Here is a 17,899-nt window from a genome sequence, read left to right on the forward strand (position 1 = left end):
AGGTAACTGGAGAACGGATACAGGGACATGGGGAGAACATGCAAACTCCACACCGGCAGTCGCCTGAGGTTGGAATTAAAATCAGGTCCCTGGCACTTTGAGGCAGCAATGCTAAACACTGTGCCAACGTTCCACCCAGGTTATCGTATAATTTATGAAGTGTCGTGTGAAAGTATCTTTAAGAAATGGGTGTTTATTAAATAGCTGTAGTGGATGTACCTTTAAGAAATGGGTGTTTATCGGTTGGCTGCAGTGATGTCAGAGTGTGGGTGGAGCTGGGCTGGCTGTCTTTCACTTTCGCTTTGAAAAAAAGCTGGTGTGTGTCAGTGTGTTGTAGTTTCAATTTGAGAGCTGGATAGCTGCAGGAAAAGCAAGCAGTTGTATAAGGATCTCTCTGCAATCTAAAGACTGTCTCAGAACATTTGGGTAATTTCAAAATGATAACTGCTCTCAGTAGAGAATTTAAACCTGATCTCTGTGTTAAAAAGGGTCTTTTGTCTTATGGATGTTGCAAGGAAAGATTAAGGGTTACTTATAGAATATTGTATCTGTGGGGATTATTGGTGTTGATAGTTGTTAAGATGTTTACTGTGGGTTTATAAAGTGTTATCTGGTTTCATAAATAAACATTGTTTTAATTTAAAAGTACTTTAGCTCTCTGTTTGCACCACACCTGTAAAGTGGGCCCGTGTGCTCCCCATAACCACAATCTATTAAAAGTTGTGTGTCAGGTGAACTCCATGCTACACTTTGGGCTTCTCTAAACACTGGCCCATAACAAATTGGGGGCTCATCCGGGATAAAAGTCTATCGATTGGGTTGGCTTTGTGAACGTAAATACAGTGAGGGGTGAGCATATTGTGGTTGCTTTTCAGGTGTGGTATTTCAGTTTAAGTAGGGAGTTGGGGACAATGGCTCTTTCAAAGGCTCGGAAGTTTTTGAGGCTGGATAAGGTCAGAGACTAAAAATAGGCTTTTAGATTTGGAAAAACCCTGGCCCAAAACAGAAGTATTCCCTCGTCTTGTCCGCCCTACTCGATACATTGCCTCACACTTCCTCAGATTAAATTCCCTTGCCCCTTTATTTCGCCCATAGAACATAGAACAGTACAGCACAGAACAGGCCCTTCGGCCGTCGAAGTTGTGCCGAGCCATGATCACCCTACTCAAACCCACGTATCCACCCTATACCCGTAACCCAACAACACTCCCCCTTAACCTTACTTTTTAAGGACACTACGGGCAATTTAGCATGGCCAATCCACCTAACCCGCACGTCTTTGGACTGTGGGAGGAAACCGGAGCACCCGGAGGAAACCCACGCACACACGGGGAGGACGTGCAGACTCCGCACAGACAGTGACCCAGCCGGGAATCGAACCTGGGACCCTGGAGCTGTGAAGCATTTATGCTAACCACCATGCTACCGTGCTGCCCATCTGACCAGTCAATTGATATCTTCCGACAGCTATTATCAAACACTCGGTTCATTTTCATATCATGTGAAAACTTTTAAATTATGGCCCTCACTTCACTCCATGGTCATATCATTGATTAATACCATGGATTGGGATAGCAAGGGATCCGGGAACGAACCCTTGTGGACCTCCTCAGCAACAAGCTCTCCGGTCATCAAGACACCATTGATCATAACTGGGCCAATTCTGAATCAAAATTACCACCCCCCCCTCGGATCTCAAGAGCTTTGAGTTTCAAATCGCATTCACACGGATTTTCCCGGTAGATCCCGCCAGCGGGGATGGTCGCCAAATCCGATCCATTGCTTCTCCTCATGTTTTCAACCAAAACTCATCACTTCACACCTTTAATCCGTTTGGCCATTTTGACAGCGGGAGTGGCGGCCCGGGTGATAAATACAGCGAGAATCGGGAAACGTGAAGCGGTCTGGCCCCCACTGCAAGATGTTACGGTGAAATCGCTCATCAGTCACCCCATTGAAGGGATGTCACCCCATTGAAGGGATAGCGGGGAAGGGGAGGGCAGCGTCTGTTCCCCTGTGAGGTCAGAACACAGGTCCATTGAATGTACTCAGCTGTCCTAACTCCTCACCCATGGGGGAGTCACATGGCCCGCTGAGGCTCTCAAGGGTCAAAGTGCTTGATTCGGCTGGAGTTGAGAGGGGAGACCGTGGTGAAGACACTATTGTGTGAGAGGGGAGGGAGCGAGGCCCAGTGAAAAGGTGCTCACACAGGGGGATGCGGATGGGTGGCTGCTGCAGACCCTGAGAGGGCTGCGGGTCAGGGAATTGTCAGGCCTTCTCAGTGCTCACTCTTCCTTCCAGTTTTTGATTGGGAAGAATCATGGAGCCGGTCGAGCTGGCAATGTTTTTGATCATGATTGGCGGCCAGCAACGACAGGAGAGGTGTCAAATATGCTGGGCACTCCCAGGGCCTCCTGGATGGAAGACCCCAGGCTGTTCTCCTGATCCTCTTCCCTTTGGCTGCCTGGGGGCCCCTCCATGGGACAGAGGGGCAGCTGGAGTGAGATCCAGAAGCCCCGCTATCCTCTACTGCTGACCATGCCTGCACCATGGTTGGAGCACTGCGCCATGGAGCTCATGCCCTCATCATGAGCTGAACCATGGAGTGGACATCCCCCTCCATGGGGTGCCTATCCTGCACCAAGGTCTGCACTGCGGACGTCACACTCGCAGTGTTGGCCTCTTCCGTCGGACTGACGACACCATCTTCTCGGACAGAAGGCGATGGGACTCCTCCAGTCGGCCTTGCAGTCTGAGGGGGGATGGTGAACCCTTCCTAATGCTCGTGGCTCCGCCTTTGCAGCTCCAGCAGCTCTGGGACCCACCGTACCCAGGAGCACGCCATCAGCCTATGGATCAGCAAAGTCCTGGACTCCAACATCCCTCTGAGTGCTGGATCCCTGGGACGCCCCAGCCTCCGTCTACTGTGGTTCATCAGGTGTGAGGTGCTCACCAGTTAGTGAGCCAGGAGCCTGCCTACTATTGAATCCCACCGAGGTGCAAGGATCTGCCCTGGTGGAGGGTGCGGGTGTCGAGTGTGGCATCTCTTCAATGCTGGTCTCCGAGATTCCTGCCGCCGAGCTGCTCGGGTCTGTGGTGCCCAGGGACCACGAGGATGGTCCAGACTGATTGACCTGCAATGGAAGGGAGATGGCATTAGTTTGGACCGGGGAACACTGATAGGCGAAAGGTCACTCACATGAGGCTTGTGCCATGACTGAATGTGCTGAGGATTCTCACTTGTGCCTTTGGTCTCGATCTTGCCCTCCACACAGGAGTGGTCCTGCCCCTTGGCAGCAAGCTCGAGGGCTCATTCCTCAGATGGGCTTTGATCTCCGGCATCACTCTGACCGGTTGTGCCCACTCACGCCTGTCGAGTTTGTCCAGATGTGGATGAATTCACGCATGCGTGGGAGATGAGTGGGAGTGGGCATTTGAGGGGCACCAGAGCTACTGGGTGGACCATGGGGAAGAGTAGGGGGAGGCAGCGCATGGTAAGTGCTGTGTCGCGACGAGGTGGGCAGGAGTGTGATCGCCGTGGAGTTGTGATGGGTGTGTTCAGGGGTGCTGAGGGAGACGAGGAAGCAGACTTACCCCGGCTGCACGAAAATGGTCATTCATCTTCTTCCGGCACTGCAATCCCGCCCCCTTTAGGAGTGAGCTGGCACTCACTCCTGCCGGGCAGGGTTGGTGACCTTGCTGGCTGGACGTCGGCCCGATCGTGGGTAGGGGGTTTTCCGCCTCTGCTCGGCCTCACCGAGAAGGCGTGGGACGTGATGCTGCCTTTCTGGCAGCCACCACCCTCCCCCCCCTCCCTCCTCCCCAACTGGACTTGGGACAAGTGCGGAGGGGGGGGGGGGGGGGAGGGGGGGGTGCGTTTAAAAGGAGTTCCCGGCTGATTACAGAGATCTTGTTTTCCCGGGGGAAGGGTATCAGAAGCAAGTCGCCGCGAGCACGGCAGGAATCTTGGAGAGAATAAAAGTTTGTTAAAAGGGCAGGATATCCAGCGGGCTGGATTCTCCATCAGCGGGAACCTTCGCTTCGCCGGCAGCGCACTCGCGCCCTGCGGATTTCCCAATGTGGGGGTGCCACAATGGAAACCCCATTGGCCGGGACGGGGGATCCCGCTGCTGGCGGGAGCAGCGGGACGGAGAATCCCACCCAGTATGTTTTCCCGCCCTTGCCGAGATTCTCCCTGTTTTTCTCACGGGTGTGGACACTTTGAAAGGACATTCAAAACTTCTTCCCTGCTTCTGATTCTGTTTCGTATCATGTGCAAGAGTTTTCATAGAATTTACAGTGCAGAAGGAGGCCGTTCGGCCCATCGAGACTGCACCGGCTCTTTGAAAGAGCATCCAACCCAAGCCCACACCTCCACCCTATCCCCATAACCCAGTAGCCCCACCCAACACGAAGGGCAATTTTGGACACTAAGGGCAATTTAGCACGGCCAATCCACCTAACCTGCACATCTTTGGACTGTGGGAGGAAACCGGAGCACCCGGAGGAAACCCACGCAGACACGGGGAGAATATGCAGACTCCGCACAGACAGTGACCCAAGCCGGGAATCGAACCCGGGACCCTGGAGCTGTGGAGCAATTGTGCTAACCGCTATGCTACCGTGCTGTCCTTTGAAATCATGCCTGGTGTATCCCAGGTCATTATTGCATATCAAAAAGAGCAGTGGGCCTAATGCGGACTCCCCTCCCTCCAATCTGTTCTTTGCTTTATGTCCCTTTAGCAAATTTCATCTCCGTCCAGCCACTGACTCTTTAATCCCACGGATGTAAATTTTACCAACACGTCCAGTATGTGCTACAGTGCAGTTAGGAGACGATGATGGTTCAAGGGCGGGTCCGAGGAGAAGTGAGTTCCAATTGGAATTCCTCACCTTGTTCCCTGTCCTGGAAATCCCAGTGACGAACAGTAAGAGCGCCAGGAAGAGGCTCAGGCACAGGTTCATGTGGATGGTCCGGGTCTCCCGCTGGATGGAACGGGAGAAGGCAAAGGTGAGGGTGGAAATTCCGAGGCAGACGAGTGACAGGCTGACTCCGATCAGGGTGATGATGTGGAGGACGAGACTATCCTGCAAAACAAAAGAGAGGAACAGTTTTAGTGATCCGCACCATGCGGAGAATATACGAAACCCTTCAGGATCTATTGGATCGAATATATTCGTGGTTTTCAGTCTGCAAGGGAGTCGAGGATTACGGAGTTGGGTAGGTGGGGGTGGGTGTGGGGGTGGGGGCAGGGGGGGTGGGTTGGGGGGGGGGTGCAGATGGCAGTTACGATCGCTACCCACCCAGCCATGATCTTATTGAATGGAGAAGCAGGCTCAAGGGGCCAAATGGCCTGCCCTTCATCCTATTTTGTTCAACCCGGAGTCAACGGGGAAGGGAATAGGGAATCAAACCGTTGCTTGAGATTCTCAGCCTATAATCGGATAGAAAAGGATTAATTTAAGGTTGCTGAGCAGGGCCACGGAGGGGGCGGGTTGGAAGAGGATGATGTGGCTAACGGGTTGCAGAAAGGTCGAGGCTCACGGTTGCAAAACGTCTTTGCTCCGGACCACTTTCTAAGACAACGAAAACCGTTCAGGTGAGGTGATTGGGAGTTCCGCCACCCAACAGCAACCTGCCTGGCCTGGGGAGGGCGGGTAGGTTTCCCGAGGTCGGGAGCGCACGGATGGCTGCCATGAAAGGGTGGGAGACAGTACCTGAGGGTGAGCAACCATTGCAATGCCACAAAGCATGATGGGACAGGAAGAGAAGCTAACGCCGGCACTTTTCAAATCCCCAAACCCACTGTGTTCGAAGAGGACAAAATCATTGAGTGCAAAATCAAAACACCATTAAAGCGGAACTGCCTGAGAACGTGGAGGCTACGCAATACCTGAAGATCAAGTTTGGACACCCCAGCTTTCGAATATATTTATGAATGTGAGTAAACCTTTGCCCTTTGGGGAGTTGGTGGCATAATATCGCTGCATTAGTTATCCAAAGGCTTGAAATGTACAGTCTAGGGGATATGGGTTCAAATCCCACCATGGGAGCTGGTGGAATTTAAATTCAATTAATACAAATAGAACAGTACAGCACAGAACAGGCCCTTCGGCCCTCGATGTTGTGCCGAGCAATGATCACCCTACTCAAACCCACGTATCCACCCTATACCCGTAACCCAACAACCCCCCCCCCCCCCTTAACCTTACTTTTTAGGACACTACGGGCAATTTAGCATGGCCAATCCACCTAACCCGCACATCTTTGGACTGTGGGAGGAAACCGGAGGAAACCCACGCAGACACGGGGAGGACGTGCAGACTCCGCACAGACAGTGACCCAGCCGGGAACCGAACCTGGGACCCTGGAGCTGTGAAGCATTTATGCTAACCACCATGCTACCCTGCTGCCCCTAAATCTGGAATATAAAGCTCATCTCAGTTAATGGCGGCCAAAATCCATCTGGTTCACCAACACCCCTTGAGGGAAGGAAATCTGCCGTCCTTACCGGGTCTGGCCTACACGTGACTCCAGGCCCACAGCGACGTGGTTGACTCTTGACTGGCGCTCTGAAATGCCCACTCAGTTCAAGGGCAATTAGGGATGGACAACAAATGTTGGCCGTGCCAACGGTACCCACATCCCATGAATGCAAATTCTGCATCAAACTAGATTCCAGCTAAAGTGACCTTGGTTGGAGTTTTCTGACCGTTCATGCCGCTGCGATCTTCCGGGCCCGCCGATGGTGCACCCCCCACCGTGGGTTTCCCGCTGGCGAGGGGTGAATTCAACGGGAAACCCCGTTGACAAAGGTGGGGCCAGAAGGTCTCGGCGCTGGCCAATGGCCTCCGCCCCGGCGAGACACGTGGAAAATCATGGGATTTTCCGGTGCTTCCCGCTGGTCGGATCTTCCGGTCCCGCCGAAGGGAATATCCTCCGTGGCGGGCTTCCTGGTAGTGGGGGCGGGTGAGTCGTACAAAACACTGTAGACTCCAGCGGGGTGGGAAGATCCCACCGGCGGCCGATGGTGAGTAGCCTCCGCCACTGGAAACACTTAGCGGGAGGGAGAAGGGGGGGGGGGGGGGGGGGTGGAAATCCTGGCCGATGCGTTAGCTGCCTTAATTGAAACATCACTTGGTGAACTAACTCAGTTAAACAATTTGCTTTATATGGTGCGTCTAACGTGGCAAGAGTACCAGAGGCACTTCATAGGACCATGTAAAGGTATTGGGAGAGGTGGCCAATTGCACAATCACAGAGGTCAGCTTTAAGGAGGAGAGAGAGAAGTGAAGAGATTTAGGAATGCTATTCCAGAGCTCAAAGTCTAACTAAGGGCACAGTGGGGGATAGAGAGGAGGCCGGAGCTGGAGGAACATGGATTGTCGGGCTGAAAGAGTTAACAGAGAGGAACAAGGTCACGGAGGGAGGTCGTTAGAATGAGCCACTTGGGCTTTTCCAGTGTTATTCCTTTTATCAGCTTTGTACAAAGGCTTTTACAGATAGATTTTACCTCCATTTCAACGGGAGCCATTAAAATGGCAAAGTTCGCCAGGTGCAGGCATCCACATGTTGTGTGGTTTTCAGTGGAGGTGACTATCTTGCAGCCCTTGGGAGACCAGAAGCTCCTCTCCTTCCCATTTTCCCAATGGACGCAAACCGGAATTTTGTCGGAATTTGTTTCCTGTATCAAACAAACAAACAGTTGTTACCTTGACTGTTCTAATATTCCCCATTGCAATCAGTTACCTTCAGAGAGTGGGCTTCCCGCTGGTACATATCCATTGCAATTACTTCCAAAAATAATATCCACATAATTGTACAAGAAATTGTGCTTTTTTGGGGAAATTTGATGAAAGTGTTTGTTTATTTCAACAGCGTTGGAGTTGGGATTTTCTGCCCAGGTTTTCTTTCACCCTCGTCACAAGAGGCGGGATTTCGTTGCCTCCAAGACCCAGACAATGGGCGGGTAGTCTGGCTATTCGCACCTGGAAGCCATCACACCTGCAGCTGACCGTCTCTGTTCACACGCAAGGGGAATTGCGATCAGGAGTTTCACCCCAGAGAAATCCTCCAGCTGAGACCAGCTAATGGCGAGGGGCCATGGGATAATATTCCACCTCTAAGTTCATAAGTAATCCCTCAAGATGTTGGCCACCCAAGGCCTTCGATAGTCGTCACGGGGAGGGTAACCATTATTAATCGCACATGCCAAAGTGAAATATTATGATGATAAAAACTGAGGGCAGCACGGTGGCGGTGTGGTTAGCACTGCTGCCTCACGGCTCCGAGGATCAATCCCGGCCCCGGGTTACTGTCCGTGTGGAGTTTGCACATTGTCTGCGTGGGTCTCACCCCCACAACCCAAAGATGTGTCGGGTAAGTTGGTGTGGCCCTGCTAAATTGCACCTCAATTGGAAAAATAAAATGATGATGACAAAAACTGTGGGAAATTCACACATTCGTTCAAGAGGAACAACTGATCAAATTCTGAAGATTCTGGTCACCCAGCTTTTCCTTCAATTTATTCATTGGTTCTTGGGTTGACGGCTTCGCTGGTTAGGCCAGCATTTAATGCCCATCCCTAACTGCCCCCTGGGAAGGTGGTGGCCAGCCGCCTTCTTGACCCGCTGCAGTCCCTGTGGTGTAGGTACTCCCTCTGTGCTGACAGGAAGGGAGTTCCTCGCCGACGAATCAGTAGGTTTCTTCTCATTGGACTAACTGCCACATAACTCCCAAGTTCAACAGATATCGCCCCCCCCCCAGGCTTTATCCGAGCTTCCACCTTGACTTGAACTGCCGCCCAAATGCAGGGTGGTGGTGGCCTGGGGCTAGCGGACAACCAGGGCGCAGCAGGTGGACACAAGGAATGGTTTCGAAAGGAAAATGGATAGGCAGCTGAGGGAATCAAAGTTGCTGAGTCACAGGGGCTGAGTCGGCTCTACCCACATTAATGTTGATGGAAAAAAGATATTAGTCTGTGATGTCAACACAACCAAAGAAGAAGGCAATGGGACTGATCAGACAGCCAGAAGGGATGTGATTGGCCGAATGGCCACCTTCTGTACCATAATGACTCCATGGGTCGGGTTTTTTATTGGTGAGGTGGTGGATGAGGGAGGGACAGGGTCCCTGGTGTCCAGGTCAGCGGCGGACTGCGGCTAATTAGTTTGAGGTGAGCCTCGCGCCTCCATTGTAGGAGTTGTCCTGCCTCCTAGAGCTGCTGGCCAATCAAATGGGAGGGGGGGGGGGGGGGGGGGGGGGAGGTGGGTGTGCGCGGTGGGGTTGTATCTGGTGCGTGGACACTTGCCACCAGCTTTTCCCACTCTGGGAAGAGGCCCTTTGAGGGCAGCACAGTGGTTAGCACAATTGCTTCACAGCTCCGGGGTCCCAGGTTCGATTCCCGGCTTGGGTCACTGTCTGTGCGGAGTCTGCACATCCTCCCCGTGTCTGCGTGGGTTTCCTCCGGGTGCTGCGGTTTCCTCCCACAGTCCAGAGATGTGCAGGTTAGGTGGATTGGCCATGCTAAATTGCCCCTTAGTGTCCAAAAAGGTTAGGTGGGGTTACTGGGTTACGGGGATAACGGGGATAGGGTGGAGGCATGGGGCTTAAGTCGGGTGCTCTTTCCAACGGCCAGTGCAGACTCGATGGGCTGAATAGCCTCCTTCTGCACTGCAAATTCTGATTCGATAATTCTATGACCATTAATTGGCAATTTAAGGGCCCAAGTGACCTACCTGTGACTCCAGACCCACAGAAACGTTGTTGACTCTTAACTGCCCTCTGAAATGGCCCATCAAGCCACTCAGTTCAAGGAAAATGGAAGCATTAAAAATGATTAAAAGGCGGTAGAGTAATGATCAGACCTGACGGTGGACGTACCTAAAGAGGCCTGAGGGAACGAGGAGTACACCAGTCCTTGAAGGAGTCGAAAAATGTTGATAAAAAATTATGTGCGTCTCTTCACCTTATTGTTAGAGGTATAGAAGACAAAAGCAAGGACGTTACATTAACCCTTTGTCAGACAGCTGGGGTTCCTTGTTCAATTCTGTCGGCTGAAGGGTTGGGGGACATGTGGAGATTCGAATCATAAAGGGTTTGGGTAGAATAAACCAGATGGCAGAAAGGTCGATTACCAGGGGGCACAGATTGATTGCCAAAGGACCAGCAGCCACCAGAAGTGAGTAGTTAGGATCCAGAATGCACTGCCCACCGAGCGTGGCAGATTCAAACATTACTTTCCACAGGGAATTGAATGAACACCTGAAGAAAAAAATAAAATTGCAGACCTGTAGGGAAGGGACGGGCGAGTGGCACCAGTTGGGTTACTCTTGGATAGAGCCAGCATTGACAAGACTGGCCGAATGGTCAGTTGCTGTAAGATTAAGGCTGGAATTTTTCCACCGGCTCGGTTTTCTAGCGGCACGGATGGCGAACCACCGCGGGTTTCCCAGCGGCGGAAGATACAAACAATGGGAAACCCCATTGACAGTGGCGGGGCTGGAAGATCCAACCACTGGCCAATGGCGGGCTGCCCCCTTAGCCGAGAAACACACCGCAGGGGGGCATGGAAAGCCCCACCCAACGGCTTTGCTTCCTGCTTGATCAATAATGAAAGTTAAAGGGTTCTAACTAAAACTTAGGCCATGATCTTCAGCATTCTACTGGAACATTTGGAGAACCGTTGACTTTTAACAGCTCTCCAAAATTTTCCCGTACCGCCCGCTGGAAAGTCCCACCCTTAAAATTAAAGGTCAAGATAAAACATCAACCTTTTCCTTGCAGAGTGGTTGCGGCCAATCTGTTTTGGCACGGTATCACACACAACGGGCAGTGGGATAACCCACCAAGATATCACAGACGAATGTGGGACCGTAAGTCATTGACAAATAACCTCACAAAGATCAAGCTAAAGCGACGCCGCTAACAAACCTGTTTGTGCCTCAAGGTGAAGTTGACGGGCTCAGGCAATTCGGTTCCCTGCGGCCTATCCCCTGTCGTCACTGTCACCACGTCGGAGTTGAGCTTGTAACTCCCGCCCATCTTTTCCCTTTTCCCACTTTCCCCGTCCACAAAGTCGCCATCCAAAATGGATTCCAGGTTCCCGTAGGCAATAAAGCCAACAGCAGCGACACCTGGTGGCGAGAAGCGGCAGTAAGCAACAGGACCTCACACCAACCAAAAAGGGACAGCTGCCTGGAGGCGGAAACACTCGGCGGGTCAGGCTATGGAGAGAGGGACTGAGTTAACGGGTCAGATATTTTTCAGTGAAGGTGCAGGAGAGGGGAATTCTGGGTGGGAATGCTGGATGTCCGGGCTTCCCTGGAAATGAACGGCAGGGCACCCTTTAAAATTCTGGAATTTAAACTCCTGCCCGACAGGCGGAAAAGCCTGTGGACAAGGCCTCAGGTAAGGAGAACAGAGCGGAGAGGGAGAGACAAATAGTATCGTGGGATGGTGGGTGGGGAGAAGATGATCTCAGGGAGGGGAGAATGTGGCGGTGAGGGGTGGGGGGGTTGATTGAGGAAAGTTAAACATTCCTGGGTGGAAGTTGGGGGGAGGGCCGCTGGTAGTGATCGAAAGGTTGAATACTGAGGTTAAATTAAACTTGGATCTGGAGAAAGTACTCTTGCTTCCCCCTGGTCCACAAGCAGTGCTGGAAAGACTTTCACTTAATGGACCCAGCCTGCTGGGTTTCCCAAGGCTGGGGAAACCAAGCTCAAATGGGTTAAAAAAATAAATGAAAGAAATCTTGTTAAAATGGAGGCGCACGGCCCCCTTTAACCTTTCGCTAAAACTCCAACCTCTGTCAAAACTAGGGGTGCGCGGTTTGGGACCAGGTGTCAAATGTTTTATCGCGTCTCAGCTGATCAAACCATTTTCACTCGGAAGGAATGAAGATTGCCTCAGCGTTTCAGGTCAACGGCCTTTCAGGAGAAGTGAATGTTTGTGATGTAATATTTTTTAGACAAGTACGGAGCCGGGGGGGGGGGGGGGGGGGGGGGAGATTTTCAGGCTCCCCCTCCCCCAGCGGTGTGTTCCTCTGGGCAGGAGGCAGTCCGATGTTGACCGATGCGCTGTCAATGGGATTTCCCATCAAATCCACACCCCCGCCATTGGGAAATCCTGCTGCTGAGAACAGCTGGAAACTCCCCCCCCCCCCCCCCCCCCCCCCCCAGGGATCGAGGAAGGACGATCGGGAAACTCTGTGACATGTTGGAGAGCTGCAGAACTTACACGATAGATGATGGTGTGAGGCAATAGGGTGCGGTAATGGCATAAAGCAACGAGACGGGGGTCTGGACGAGGGTTAAGTGGTTACAGAGTGTCCAAGAGAAGATGGGCATTTTGGTTAAGATCTAAACTCGCGGAGCTCAATGTTAAGACTGGAATGATGTGAAGTGCCTCGGAGAAAGATGAGCTGATGAGGGGAATGACAGACAGGGTGAAGGCCGACAGCTGGGGTTAAGTTAAACTTGTTGGGTGTGGAGAAAGTACTCCTGCTTCCCCTGGCCCACAAGCAGTGCAGTAAAGGCAGACTAATGGTAGACGGAGACTTAATGGTGATGTCACTGGACCAGTAATCCAGAGGCCCAGGCGAAAGCTCTTGGATCATGGGTTCAAATCCCACCACGTCAGCCGGTAGAGTTTGAATAAATCTGTAATATAAAGGTGGCCTCAGTAATGGTTACAGTGACAAAGATTGTCGATTGTTGGGAAAAATAAAACCTGGCGGGTTCTCTAATGCCCTTTAGGGAAAGGAAATCTGCCGTCCTTACTCGGTCTGGCCTACATGTGACTCCAGACCCATAGTAATGCGGTTGACTCTTCGCTGCCCTATGACATATGACATCGTTTGTGCTGTTTAGCACAAGCCTAAATCGCTCGCTTTGAACGCAGATCAAGACAGGCCAGCAGCACGGTTCGATTCCCGTACCAGCCTCCCCGAACAGGCGCCGGAATGTGGTGACTAGGGGCTTTTCACAGTAACTTCATTTGAAGCCGACTTGTGACAATAAGCGATTTTACAGGGGCTGGTTTAGCTCACTGGGCTAAATTGCTGGCTTTGAAAGCAGACCAAGCAGGCCAGCAGCACGGTTCGATTCCCGTACCAGCCTCCCTGGACAGGCGCCGGAATGTGGCGACTAGGGGCTTTTCACAGTAACTTCATTGAAGCCTACTTGCGACAATAAGCTATTTTCATTTCATTTTTCACATGGCCGAGCCAGACACAAAGGTCAAGGGCAATTAGGGACGGGCAACAAATTCTGGCCTTGTTCGCGATGCCCACATCCCGTAAAAGGACATTGACAGCACTTGGTCTGGACGATCTCCTGGACTGGATGTGATTCCCTGAGGAACTTTCCAGTACATGGTTATTCCCGGGTTTTATTTCCGGGAGGTGACATGTGTGCGTGTGTGTGAATGTGTGTGTGTGTGTGTGGCTGTGTGCAGGGAGGGTGGGGGTTGGGGGGGGGGGGGGGGGGCGGGCGTTGACAGACCAGTTGGACTATTCTTGCCTCTCACCTTTGGTCTGCTAATGCGGGATCTAAACTGGAACACGTACACCTGTTAGTGTTGCTATATTGAGGGGACATTGCTTTTGCCCACGAGCGTTGAGGCTGAATGTCCAAATTTGAGTGGCCATAGACAAAAATCTTAGACGCTCTTGCACCAAGTTGCTTTAATGATGGCGAATGCAGTCATTGTCCTGCGCAAACCCAAGTTGTTGTTGTGACGATAGCCGACATTACCTGAATGGTTCCCCCTGATGGCTGTTCTCCAGTAAAGCTCCATCGTATTGCCTCCCGCGTCCAGCGTCAGCCTTTCATCCTTTGAAATGTTTCCCTGATGAACCCGTATTTCGAGATCTGAAATTACGAAAAGCCACATGATTTACCTGTTAACGGTAACCGCAGGTTAAATAACCCGTCCGAGCTTATCCAGGGGAAAATAATGGAAGGTGTGGGGGACCTCACTTCATCAGGACGCCAGGAAATGAGAGCCGGGACGAACCATTTGAGCCTTCCCTACCATTCAATATGATCAGGGATAATCGGCTCACATCAGCATCACACCCCTCTCAGCATCAAGCGACCCCAACTCACTTAGCACCTGTAAGGTAGGAAATGGCAATTCTTACACCGAGTGCCGTTCCACAATCAGCAATGAGGTATCTGAGCAGAGAATCGGCTTTAGCCATGCTGGCCAGGAGCTTTATCATGGCGGGCTTCCCCCTCTCCGTCACCTGTAGGCTGGAGGAGGGGCGTCCGTCTCTCACTCGAGAGGTAGTCCTGCCTCGGAAACCCGCCAACCAATCGGACTAGTCGGTAGATCGCTGGTCCCTGAAGCGCCTGAAGCTGCAGTGGACAAGACTGGAACTGCAAGCATTCTCCAGAGTCCTGGGAGTCCTGGACCAGGTCTGGAGGTGGTGGAGGTGGTGGGCGTGGGGGGGGGGGGGGGGGGGGGCGGATGGAGGTAAGATGATGCCTCAAAGGAGTTTGCATGGTGGGGGAAAGGAGGCTTTGCCGGGAGGGGCCAAAGTGAAGGGAGCTCCGGTGGAGGGGCAAATATTGTGAGGTGGGGTGTGGGAGGCGCATTCAAAAGAGGCCATCGATGGCGAGGTCCCCTCTCTTCCAGCTGGGGCCTGAGCAGGGTCTCATTTTCGGGCTTCGCCCTGTGGTATTTTTGAAGGATAGTCTTGCAGACCACGGAGGTACAAACAAGCAAGAGCTTCATTGGAAAGGTGTTTATTGTACACGCTGTTAGGATCGACTGCCCATTTGCGCGTGCAACGATGTCATCAATGCGACAGGTTATCGAACTCTTATTCCAACTCGGAACAAACATGGATACACAATGCCCCCACCCCCCCCTCCCCCCCTCCAACCCGGTCTTGAAATGTCCTCAACTGGGGTTCTGTCTTGCACAGTTGTTTCTGGTGTTGTCAGGTTCACAGGAATGTCTTAATCTGCGCTTGGCACAGTTTCTTGCAGATGCCCGGTTGACTCCGTCTCTGGCAGACTAGTTCTAGCTCCTAAATGTTGATCAACGTGTCTCCTCCACACAACATCGACCGGAGTTTCAATGGTGTAGCAGACCAGTCCTGTCAGTGCCGGGACAATGGCAATATGTGAACTTCACCACTCAATGTTCTCACCGTGCGGTCCCACGGTGCCAAATATTCCTGCCATTTTTACGACTACCTTGCTATTTAGCACTACCTTGCTATTTTTCCCCCTGAGCTCAGCCTGTTTCTTTCAGAGTTTTGGAATACTCTAAGTTCTAAACTCTTGTTGCAGGCTACCTGATACTCACAGCGCTCCCGCTACTCCTCCAGACCTTTCTGGGCCGAGCACGTGGCAAGCTTCTTTTCGATGTTGTTTCCTCCGAAATCTACATTTCAATTTTGGTTCCTTCAATGACTGCTACTGATATTTGACACCCCTCCATTGCCAACTTTGGTGTAGCAAAATCTTTAGCTTTCTAATCCGTTTCGGATATCTGTGCACAGATTGGCAATGTTTCTACTTTTTAACAAACTTTTCCAGGAGTCTGTCAGCTTGGCTCCGACCTCCTCGTCGCCAATTTTCCTTGTGGTCTTTTTCAAGGTAGGCTTGCAGACCACAAAAGGTACAGACAAACAAGAGCTTTATTGGTAAGGTGTTTATTCAAATTTAACCATCTGCGGGTGGTGGAATTTGTACCTGGGTCCAGAGTGCATTACTCTGGGTCTCTGGTTTACTAGTCCAATGACAGTACCACTTTGCCACCACCTCCCCGTACTGCAACAATGTAATTTTGCATTGACAATTCACCCCAAGCAGCAATGACACAAAAGATAGGTCATAGAACATAGAACATAGAACAGTACAGCACAGAACAGGCCCTTCAGCCCTCGATGTTGTGCCGATCAATGATCACCCTACTCAAACCCACGTATCCACCCTATACCCGTAACCCAACAACCCCCCCCTTAACCAGGATGTTGCCTGGAATGGAGAGTAGGTCATACGAGGAAAGATTGAGGGTGCTAGGCCTTTTCTCATTAGAACGGAGAAGGATGAGGGGCGACTTGATAGAGGTTTATAAGATGATCAGGGGAATAGATAGAGTAGACAGTCAGAGACTTTTTCCCCGGGTGGAACACACCATTACAAGGGGACATAAATTTAAGATAAATGGTGGAAGATATAGAGGGGATGTCAGAGGTAGGTTCTTTACCCAGAGAGTAGTGGGGGCATGGAATGCACTGCCTGTGGTAGTAGTTGAGTCGGAAAATTTATGGACCTTCAAGCGGCTATTGGATAGGTACTTGGATTAGGGTAGAATTAGGGAGTGTAGGTTAACTTCTTAAGGGCAGCACGGTAGCATTGTGGATAGCACAATTGCTTCACAGCTCCAGGGTCCCAAGTTCGATTTCGACTTGGGTCACTGTCTGTGTGGAGTCTGCACATCCTCCCCGTGACTGCGTGGGTTTCCTCCGGGTACTCCGGTTTCCTCCCACAGTCCAAAGATGTGCAGGTTGGGTGGATTGGCCATGACAAATTGTCCAAAATTCTATGATTAACCTAGGACAAAAGTTCGGCGCAACATCGTGGGCCGAAGGGCCTGTTCTGTGCTGTATTTCTCTATCTATCTTAACCTTACTTTTTTTTTAGGACACTACGGGCAATTTAGCATGGCCAATCCACCTAACCCGCGCATCTTTGGACTGTGGGAGGAAACCGGAGCACCCGGAGGAAACCCACGCACACACGGGGAGGACGTGCAGACTCCGCACAGACAGTGACCCAGCCGGGAACCGAACCTGGGACCCTGGAGCTGTGAAGCATTTATGCTAACCACCATGCTACCGTGCTGCCCCAAATCTGATCTGGACTGCTATTGGAGGTTTGAGAGATGAATATTGGCCATGTAACTGTGAGAATGTTCCATGTTCCATGAGGACTAATGGTCGTGGCATCGTCCTTGTTGTCTGTTTCTTCGTCGGAACGGTTACTGAGACGTTGGAATGTTCAAACAACAACTGGTTTAATTTACACAACTAAATTTAGGTGCAGCTATCCCCGACTATGCGCTGAAGCCACGGACTTTCTCCAAATTCTCTCCTATTCATGCGTTTTCCTTTCCTCATCATTATGGGAGATGCAATTTACACAGTCCCAGACATTAAACCTCACAAGCCCGAATAATACTGACCAACAGGCTCGCACTAGCTGCTGCTTGTCAGCTGCTCAACTCCTAAAGACAAAAAAACTAATGATGGGAAACCAGTTGCTTCGACTCAGCCAGTCTGCAGATACAACTCAAAGGACCCTTGGTATGTTAATTATAGAGAAACAGGAGTCACATAGCTCACACACAAAATTGATCATTATGCAGCTGCAGTTCATGTGGGCCTGACAGAGCACTGGACAATGGAAGGGGAGTACGATGCACCACAGCTCAGGCTTTATCTTACTCATGTCCAGCAATTATTAGAGACGGTAGAGACAAATAGGTGCTTGCCGATATTATAAATAAACATATATGCACTGATTATGATTGGCAATCATACTCATGTTATACATTATGTAATCCTAATTATTAGTTGTGGATGGATATCGATAACTTCAAAACAAATTTATTCTATTGGTTGCTGTATGTTAATTACTTGGAAGATAAGCACATATATAATTGTTCGGTATTTTCAATGATCAGGGAGCTGGCAAGCCACCTACTGGATGCTTAGCTCCCCTGCTAAAGCTGGAATAAACTTCTTGAACTGAAACTCTAAGTGTCGTCTGGTCAGTTGAGGAGCTGAGGAGTGAGGGACACTGTAGTCGAATAGGTGTGAAACTCCCGCAACAACTGCATTTTCCATTGACCGGAACTGAGAGACAGTGGGCTGGGCTG

The 17,899-nt window shown here is 51.2% G+C and overlaps 1 protein-coding gene across 1 annotated transcript in view; it reads right to left on the reverse strand.

The window, feature by feature from the left end:
• LOC119957010 (adhesion G protein-coupled receptor E1-like) overlaps window positions 1-17,899 on the reverse strand; it is a 75,946-nt gene that overhangs the window by 32,007 nt on the left and 26,040 nt on the right. The window contains exons 7-10 of the mRNA XM_038784592.1: window positions 13,756-13,872; window positions 10,934-11,136; window positions 7,515-7,685; window positions 4,894-5,088 (exon numbers count right to left, since the gene is read on the reverse strand). Coding sequence (XP_038640520.1) covers window positions 4,894-5,088; window positions 7,515-7,685; window positions 10,934-11,136; window positions 13,756-13,872 — 686 coding nt within the window. The remainder of the gene's footprint in view (window positions 1-4,893; window positions 5,089-7,514; window positions 7,686-10,933; window positions 11,137-13,755; window positions 13,873-17,899) is intronic.

Source organism: Scyliorhinus canicula, chromosome 25, assembly GCF_902713615.1.
Source record: "Scyliorhinus canicula chromosome 25, sScyCan1.1, whole genome shotgun sequence".
Taxonomy (NCBI): domain Eukaryota; kingdom Metazoa; phylum Chordata; class Chondrichthyes; order Carcharhiniformes; family Scyliorhinidae; genus Scyliorhinus; species Scyliorhinus canicula.